Consider the following 9,410-nt stretch of genomic DNA (forward strand, 5'->3'; position numbering starts at 1 on the left):
TGACTCACATACGCACTTTACAAGACACGTGGAAAACCGATTGCATGTTGAGATTTTTTATTAAACAATCGGTCTCCTTTTACCACTGTTCCTGAGCACCAGGGTAGCTCCCTGCCCACAGCTGGGACCCGGGGTTCACAGCCTGCCCCTCACCCCAACCCCAGGTGCAGAGCCACACGTCCCAAGTGCAGGCCATTCAGCAGCAGCCTGGCAGATGGAAATGAATGGGGCCTCCCCCCGAGCTGGGATGCAGGGTGCTGGGGTCAGACCGCCACTCCTGCCACCCTCGGCACCTGACTCGCCCTCCCTCCCCAGCCTGGTCACTCTCCCGCCTCATGTTCAGTGCTCTGCCTGCCCGGCCTGCTCCCCGTTGTCACATCCCACATCTGTGCACGCTGCCACGGCAACCGTCCCAGAGCAGCTGCTCCCGAGAAGCACCACCCACTCCCTAACTAGCATGCTGCCATCAGGCCCGAACTTGCTATGTGGCCTTGACCACACAGAAGAGGACACCTCGGTCACTGGCCCATCTTGCTCTGCCCCATTGTGTGTCCCGAGAAGACATTCTCACCCCATTCCACATCTGCACCTGACCCTGCAGGTGCCAGGCTCTGCCAGGTCCACCCAAGGCCTCCATCACCTTCAGTCCCACCCAAACACCCCCTGAACTCCAGCCCCACTAGCTAGAAACCTCTGCATTTGGCAGAGTGGACACGTTCTGCTTCCAATGAGTGGTGAGTGATTTCAGAGACACGTGCGACCCTTCACGCTGTTAAGGCGTCAACGTGAGCTGGGAGTGGAAGGGAGTCGGTCCTGAGTACCCAGCTTCCATGCCTCAGCCAAGCACAGCCTTGTTCTCAGCGAGCTGCCATGAAGGAACTGAAACACACACACACACACACGTGCATGAGTGCGCGAGGAGGCACGCCTGCCCTGTTCCCTTCCGCAAAATGGGCAAAAAGATCAATGTTGGCACTGGTGAAAGAAAGGGAGTAAAGGCCAGGAGGGCAAAGAGAGGGAGGCTTAATCAGAAAACAGTACTCTTGGATAATTTCAGATAATAAATAAATAAATTTGGTGATCACTAAAATGAACGAATCTACCACAGATTTCCGATAAAAGTAAGAAAAAGTGACTCAAGCCGACACCCCGACCCGAGCAATAACCACACACTGGGTAGGAAATGGTCTGTGCAAGCGTGGGCAGCCCAGAGGTCTTGGGATCCTTCCAGAGAGTCAATGGCTTATTGAACTAGTTGTGCCAAGGGGAAGAAAACATGATTATTTTGAAGCTGTTTTTGAGAAACCGTTTCCGGCCCATTGGTGGATGGCAAAGCCAAAGGGAGGCTCTTTCAGGAGGTTCTTACCTGGTCATCATAGCGGTATGTGAGGAACTGCTCCCCTGTTGTGTCTTCGAGAAAACTTCCCTGGGGGGAGAGTGCAAACTCAGGAAGGAAGTAGGCTCCGGGGGACTTCTCGGCTGTGGCCTGAAAGGTAAGGTCACCTGGTTACAAATAAGGCCCCGTGAGGACCCCCTGACAGGTAGTCCCCGAAGCAGCGTGATTCCCAGAGCACCCACCCGCTAACGGCTGTCCTCACAAGGGAAGTGACCTTGCTTAGTAAAGGCCAAGGTGAGACACACCAGGAGTCTCTGTGAGGCGCTGTTGGGCTAGGACACCCCACTGGTCCACCTCAAACTGGCGCACACATTATTGATTGCCTGACACCTGCTCCCTCCCCACTGCCCACAACCTTCCAGCGATTCAGCTACAGTACAGTTAACTTAAGGGCTGTTGTTGCAAATCCACTGTTTTCTAGGACTCTCTTCCTTTCCCATCCTTCCCTCCTTCTTTCCTTCCTTCCTGTTTTTGTTTGGTGAAAGAGTGACATACAAAATTTTTTCCGCACTTCAAAAGAAACGCATGTTCACCGTAGAAAACTTTGAAGATACCGATGAACACAAAAGAAGATATAAATCACCCCATAAATCCCTCCAACCTATAATCACCACTTCTAATTGTTTTGGCATATTTCCTTTGAGACTTTTTTTTTCTCATAATGCTCTGGATGTTTATATAAAAATCCAAGATGAAATAAACATGGCTTTTACAGGAAGACTCCATTTGGTTCAAGGGAAGCCCATAAGCTAGCATCTGAATCATTAGATGTAAGCCCCGTTGTCAGGGTTAAGGGGAGTCAGGAAGGAGGACATCATTTGTGGGAGACTACGGGCGGGTCCAACGGCCCGGGGGACTTGCCGCCATCACTTGCCATCACCTCCAGCCCATCCAAGAAAAGGTGGAGTGTGCCGAGTGCTTATCATGATCCCCGCTTTGACGGGTTGACAAGGAGGAAAGAGATAGAGGAGATGGAGCCCCCACCCCGTGTACAGCCCCCCCTAGTCCGGGCACACAGATCAACACCTCTGCCTCCAACAGGATACCTCACTCCGCCTGCTTGGGAAGGAGTAAGAATCCAAGAAAGAGGCCACAGGTGCTACGCTGAGGAAAACACTCTGTGCAAACAGAAAGAGTGGGGAATGAAAGTACCCCTCAAATACCTCTGCTCCTCCAATGGTCACATTCTCAAACTGCAGCAGGAACTTTGGTTAAAGCAAAAGATCCGTGTGAATGCTGCACTTTAAAAAAGAGCAATCAGTAGGTGATAGCTTTGGGAAGGCACAGAGAACAGATAACTCTGTGTTTTGGTTGGCACTAGACTGTTCCAAAAACTTCAGAAGTTTCTTATGAAATTTCATTCACACAAGGTTTTCAGCCCAGTGAGCAACAGGAGTCTTCCCAGAGCCATGCAGCCCCCCATCTCCCTTGCCTTCCTTCAGAGCGGCTTGCCAGAGTCTGGATTCCTCTGATCTGAAGTGAGGAAAACAGGACAATCACGCGCAAGAGTTCAGTGTGGTGAGCAGCGAGGCCTGCCTTGACACAGGCCCGTCACCTCACTGTGTTTGGGCAGGTTTTCTCTAGTATGCCGCCTTCTGTGGGGGCGGCTTTGCTCCATAAGTTACGGAGAGGGGGGGTCCCCTGCAGCTTGCCGCAGTGCCAGGGGGTCAAGAGTCTGGCAGGGAAGTCTGGCCAGGCCCCGTCAAAGGTGCAGAATGCGTCCATCACACCTGGCCAGCCGGCGCTCTGATGGTTGCTGAAGGTTATTGCCATAAGTTGCCTGGGAAGGAAAAGGGAGAGGAGCTAATACCACAGACCCCACAGAGACAACTGGCTCTCACATGTTTTAGTGCCGCTTTATGGATCTCAACATGAAACCCTAGAAAAAGCAAAAAATCTCCCCAGTATTCATGTTTTCACTCCTTGGTGGTTATTTGCGTAGGGGGAAAAAAATCACAGACTCTCTGGCTTGACTGTAGCTACAGCTGATTACCTTCTGCTTTCTGACCTGCTGTTCCAATGTGTAAATTTTAACAGGCTTAAAAAAAAAAAAAAAAGTAAGACAGGAATGAAAATGTCCATGTGAAAGTATGAGGTGAACTTAATGATAAGATTTCTTACTTCTGTGTATATTTCCTAGGCAGTTTGAGTATGTATCAAAGTCCAGTTATTCTCACCAAAGACAAACACATCTAGGGAAACCTCAGGAAAATCCTACATGACCGCAAGACAACAATGGGTTTCATCTCAAGACAGTTCCTATAAACTGATCACCAACATGCCTAGCAAACGGTCCATAACATTTCATTGCTGTAGTTGTGATTTGCTTCTGTTGCTTTTAGAATTCATAAAATCGCAATTTTAAATGCCTAAGGAGACTTGCCAGACACCACAGAGCAGAAGCCAGGCCTGGAGCCCATGAGCGACCATATGCAAAGACACAGATCCAGTTACAAAAGAGTGGGGGCTGGGAGCAGCCTAGGGTCGTCACCTGAAGACAGCTCCCTGAATACAGTGCTTTATATTTAGCTGACCACACATGCCACATGTATTTACTGAGCACCTACTATATGCCTGGAACCATTCTAAGAGCCACGGGTACGATGAGGAACAAGAAAGGTAAGGTCCTCAAATTTATGGAGGTTTCATTCTAATGGAGACCCAGAATAAGTAAATAAATTCGTAAACAAGAGAATTAAAGTTCTAAGTCATATAAAGGAAATAAATAGGGTGATATGGGGTAAGTTGAGTCTGCAGAAAGGAGGGGTCAGTGAGGCTAATCCAGGTGGACAAGGAAGAGAGCAGAGAGAGAGGAAGAAAACGGAGAATGGGAGAGGTAGGACATGCAGAGCACTGTGGGCCCAGGCAAGGGGTTAGAGAACCACCAGGTATATCTCAAACCTTGACTGCTTCATGGAGAATGGGTTAGCAGGGGGCAGGAATGGAACCATAAAGACCAGCCGGAAGGCTATTGCACTAATCCAGGAGAGAAGGGACAATTCCTTGGACAAGGATGATGGTGGAGAAGGGGAGAACTGAACGGACGAGAAGCAGAACCTACAAGACTTGCTGATGGGTGAGAAGGGATGAATCAAGGACAATTTCTGGGGTTTAGGCACGAGCAACAGGCTATAAAGGAATGCCATGGATGGGCAGCCCTGGCAGGAAGAGAGGGCAGGGAGGCAATAATTCTGTTTGAGGCATGTGAAGTCTGAGATGCCTAGGGGACACCCATGCAGAGAGCTTGAGGCGGCCATCCATTTAATATGCAAGTCTGGAGCTCAGAAGGGCAGTCTAAGGCTGAAGACAGAGATTTTGGAAACCATCGTTGACATTTTCATACATACATACACTCACATGTTCACAGTCATCCTACCTGAAAGAACCCTCCCTAGAGCAAGAGTGTGACAAACTACAGGGCTTTGTCTGGGGCCCGCGATAATGCTAATGTCTGAAGGTAAGGAGAGAAGGAGCAAGCCCAAGAGGTTAAAACTGGTAACCACTTAGAGAAGAATAAACGAAAAAAGAGAAATACTGGGTCATGGAAGGATTCAGCATCAAAGAGAGGGGCCAACTACCTTCAATGTCCCCGAGATATTGAATAAAAGGAGGCCGGAGAAGGGTCCACTGGGTGTGGCAACAAGGAGGTCATCGCTGACATTGACAAGATAGGTACAATGGAGTGGCAGGGAGCACGGTAATGGGTTTGGGGACCAGAGGGGGGAAGACGAAGAGACCAGTAGAGGACACTTTGAACAAGGCAATGGTGAGAGGGAATATGGAAGTATGGGCAGAATTTTTAAAGATTGGAGAAATGGGAGCATGTGTGCTTGGTTATGGTAATCATCGAGCGGTAAGAGAGACCATGGAGGAGACGAGAGAGATAATTGCAGGAGTCGAGCCCTTGAGAAGACAGAGGAATGGCGTCCAAACTGCACGTGGAGAGCCTGGCTTTCATAAAGATGATGGCCCTTGGTCCGTGTGTGTCTACACCACACCACACCCACCGGCAGACCCCTGACTTTGACCCTCCATCTTCCTTGTGCCTACTCCTAGACACCCTTCTCCAGGGTCCCAAGATCATCCACCTGTGTCCAGCACCCCACTTCCCAATTAAGCTTTCTTACCTCCCAGCTGGCTCTCTCCTGGGCCCCTCGGCAACTGCCCTACAGCCAGAAGAGCGGGCCGCCCGCATTTTCTCCCAAACCGCTGCCTTCTGCAGCAGGGTGGGACGGTCCTAAGCCTGCTGTGTGTGGACTCTTCTGAAGGTTCCTTTTGTCACACCACTGAACACTTCTCTGTGATCAGAGGATTCATGACTCTGTTTCCACACTATTAAAAACATCTACATTTAATTAGCTCCAATGAGCTTTCTCTTCTCTGCTTAAATTCGGATGGGGTAAAATGAGGCACGTTTGCCCTATGTCTGATTCCTGTCCCAGGCTTCTGCCTCTCCTCCCAGGCCCACTGAGGTGTTGCATTTTGGAGGAAGTTCCCTAAGGCTGAGAACAGCGTCTCTATCACGTCTGCCCGTCCCCCACCGCAGGTGTGTGGGCAATAAGGAAGGAAGACTGGTGGGCTGCACTACCTGACCTAAGCAGGACAGGGTGCTTCCTCAGCAACCCCACCTGTGCGGTCCCAGGTCACTAGTCCCTGGGCAACAGCAGATTCTCTCCACCCCTCATCCCACTCATTACCGTTAAACAATGAAGACTTTATACTTAGCTCTTTTTGTCAAAATCTTTACTCCTGAGTAAATTTCTGATCATTCAAGAGTTGATTCTAAAGCCCCGCTTGCAATCCAAGTCCTTTCCCTCGATAGCGGCAAGGGTGCACCAAGGTCACAGTGCACCACCATGGCTGTCTGAAATTTGAAAGTGCGTGCTGTGGCATCCCACGATTATGAAAGCCCAGCACTTGAAAAGCCCCTCAGTCACCTAATCCAGTCTGTCTACCTCAAAATTCCTGCCAGATGCCCTACAGCCTCTACTTGAATACCTTTAGTGATGGGGAGCTCACTCCCTTAGAAGGCAACGGGGATCTGTCAGAAACTAGCAAGTTCACAGACACCAAACTGGTCAGAAGTGGCCCACTGCTCCCCAGTTGAGGTCTGAGGTGCCCCAGCCGCCAGCACCGCTCTTCTAGCATCCTCTCCCACAGCCCCCCCCCGCCCCTCCCTCCACAAACACATACATTCTAAGGTGAATTCCAGAGTCTGAGCCCAGTAAGCATCTGAGTCCCAGGATTACAGAATGCAAGAAACTTCAGAGACACTCGAATCCCCACCCCTCTCCTGGAGCAGGCATTTCTCCTGCAACACCTCCAACCGCCCAACAGAGGAGTCTTGAGAGGCCCTCTGGAGAGAAAGCTGGAGAAGAAGGCAATCAAGCTGTGAGGTGATATTTGTGAAAACGGTCTCATTTCATCTCATTTTGAGGTGGGTTCCGCTTGTCTCATTTCAAGACACAGGAGGGCAGGTGATTTGACCAGGGGCACATGAGCTTCCAGCAGCTGAGTGCAAAGTCACCTCTGTTCCGTTCCCCTGCCTCCATCAGTGGGAAACAGTCTGAGAAGAACCGGGCCTTCCTTTGGGAGAACTGGCTGAGTTCACTGGGGGCTTCCGAAAGCAAGTGCCATGCCGGTAACAGGCCTCCGAGAACAAGCGCCGACATCCTCACCCAGATGGGAGCAGACTCCCTACGTGTCAGGGAGGTGGCGTGCTCGGCTCCTGGCAGGGTGAGGTGACCCAAGAGGTCAGGTCCTGGAGTAGCAAGAGTGGAAGGGAAGGCAGGGGGGAGGAAAGCTGGGCCAGGAAGTGTGCACTCTTCCCAGGGCACAGATCCAGGGCCCAAAGAGACGCTGCCAAAATGCATCATCCCCCCACCCCCACCCCCCAGCCCCTGTCCGCAGCTGCCGAGTCACCAGGGAAGGGGTCAGGAGGAATCCAAACAGCCCCTCCAGGGACCATGAATCTGAGACCTGGGGATGCAGCTGCATGTCCAGCTCCCGTTCCAGCTGAAGACTTTGACTCTGGCAGGAGGAAATAACCATATGATGCCAATTTGAGGACAAGATTTCAGTGTCCCAGGCCTCGATCTGTACCCCATAAGGATGGAGAAGGCCTACCAGGACTGAGCAAAAGGCTTGGCTGATATAATGGAAGGAGAGAGAAACAGGGGCAAAGAGGGTGTCCCTATAGTAGAGAAGGGGGCCCCTTGTGCCTCGAAGGTCAGGCAGTGACCAGTTAAGAAAAAAATACAATGTGATCCCCACTGAAATTCAACAGGCCGGGTTACAGACTTCTCCCAGCTTGGTCTGAGCACACCCGTGGAGCACGCACCTCCCTCCAGAGTGTGAACGCAGCCAAACACCACCCTGCTAACCTCTACAGACTTGCGGTCAGTGAAGGCCACCCAGTCTTTTCCCCATGTGCCACCACAAAGCCATGTCTCTGCACGCTGAGAACCAGACTGCACTGATCCCCATCCTCTAGACCTGGCCCATCACTCCAGCCTGTCAAGACTTTGGATCCCAACTCTGTCTCCCAGTATACACATCACTGTCCAGTCACTGTATACAGCAGCCCAAATTTGAGCAGCATGCCCTCTATCCGCATCCTTGCACCACCACGAATACTGAGCAGGAGCAGGGCTGAGACCTGGGTCCTTTACCAAGCCAAGAAGAGCCCGTCTCCAGGCTGATGGTGACTTTACCCAATCACAGTCCCCTCATTTCAGATGTCTGCATGTTGGCCACTTGGGGATTCAAGAAACACCTTGCCAGATGCTTCACATCTGCAGTGACACAGACAAGGCATGAAGATGCGAGACAGGAGAACTGAGATCCCAAGAGATCTTAGTAGGTTGGGACAGAAGCTAAACGCATGAAGGCAAGGTCCAGAGGCACTAAGGAAGAACTCCTCCTCCTGACACCAGCGCTTAGCAGGCAACTGTTAAGGTTCCCATCTGGAACATTAATGCCCAGGAAGCCAATCTTGACTCATAGCAACCAAGATCCATAGGGGCGAATTCACTATATGGGTGCGAGGTTGGGACCACTCCTCCAAATGGTAATATTGGATGAGTCTAGAAGTGTGCCTTGCATGCAGAGCAGGCAGAACACACAGGTCCTGGGAACAGTCTGCAAGGACCATATTCTCTGGAGGGTCCTGAGGGTCGTTCCTCCTGGCCTGGCTAGCACACAGAACCTTACAGTGTGCACTTGCCAGAGCCCATAGGGGAAAATCAAGTTAATCAATATTATTTAAAATCAGCATACCAACCACATTTTTGCTCCCAAAAGTATGATGTGCATTTTGTCTCTTGAACCTGCAATGGTTGTTTAAAAATTAAAAAAAAAAAAAGCCCTTCCATTTGTTTTTTCAAGTAGGATGTCATCACTCCAAGACTTTTTACAATTTATATACGTGAAACCCATATATATGTATAGCATACACACACACACACATATACTTTGGCAAGATTGGAAAAGTGGGCCAAAAGAAAATCAGTTTTCACGTTTTTTTTGTTAGTTTTTAAAAATTTATGCTAGGGATTTAAGATTTGTCTTCCCTATTTACCATCAACTAATTAATATGTTCTCTTGATACTGTTAGGTTGAAAGACTGAATATTTGGATAAATATCTAAGTATGCCTTGCCCAAAATACCATGTAGTTTCAAACTTCAGCTTCAACTCTGAGTCACATTTTCAAAAGAAATATGAGCGGCAGACCCTTCTGGATCCTTCCTAGAGCTGTGAGGTGGAGTGTGCCTTGTGGGCATGCATATTCAGAACGAGCTGTTCCACACAGAAGGTCCTTCCCTGAATTTGTCACATTAAGACTCTCTTTAGCAAACTGGAATCTGGATCCAATAAACATCATTCATAGTACTAGTCTGCCTGCCACTAAACACGTACTCTCTCTCTCATTTTCTCTCTTCCTCTCCTTCCCTCCCTTGTCCCCCTACACACACACACACACACACACACACACACACACACACACACACACA

At 50.0% G+C, this 9,410-nt stretch overlaps 1 protein-coding gene across 5 annotated transcripts in view; it reads right to left on the reverse strand.

Annotated features, from left to right (window-relative positions):
- The window catches only part of ADAMTSL3 (ADAMTS like 3), a 359,890-nt gene that overhangs the window by 306,779 nt on the left and 43,701 nt on the right, over nt 1-9,410 (reverse strand). For all 5 annotated transcript variants that reach the window (XM_025893321.2, XM_073882182.1, XM_073882183.1 and 2 more), the window contains exon 3: nt 1,367-1,486. In XM_025893321.2, coding sequence (XP_025749106.2) covers nt 1,367-1,486 — 120 coding nt within the window. The remainder of the gene's footprint in view (nt 1-1,366; nt 1,487-9,410) is intronic.

This window comes from Callorhinus ursinus, unplaced genomic scaffold, assembly GCF_003265705.2.
Source record: "Callorhinus ursinus isolate GAN/ISIS: 27379988/994484 unplaced genomic scaffold, GSC_fseal_2.0 scaffold45, whole genome shotgun sequence".
Lineage (NCBI taxonomy): Eukaryota > Metazoa > Chordata > Mammalia > Carnivora > Otariidae > Callorhinus > Callorhinus ursinus.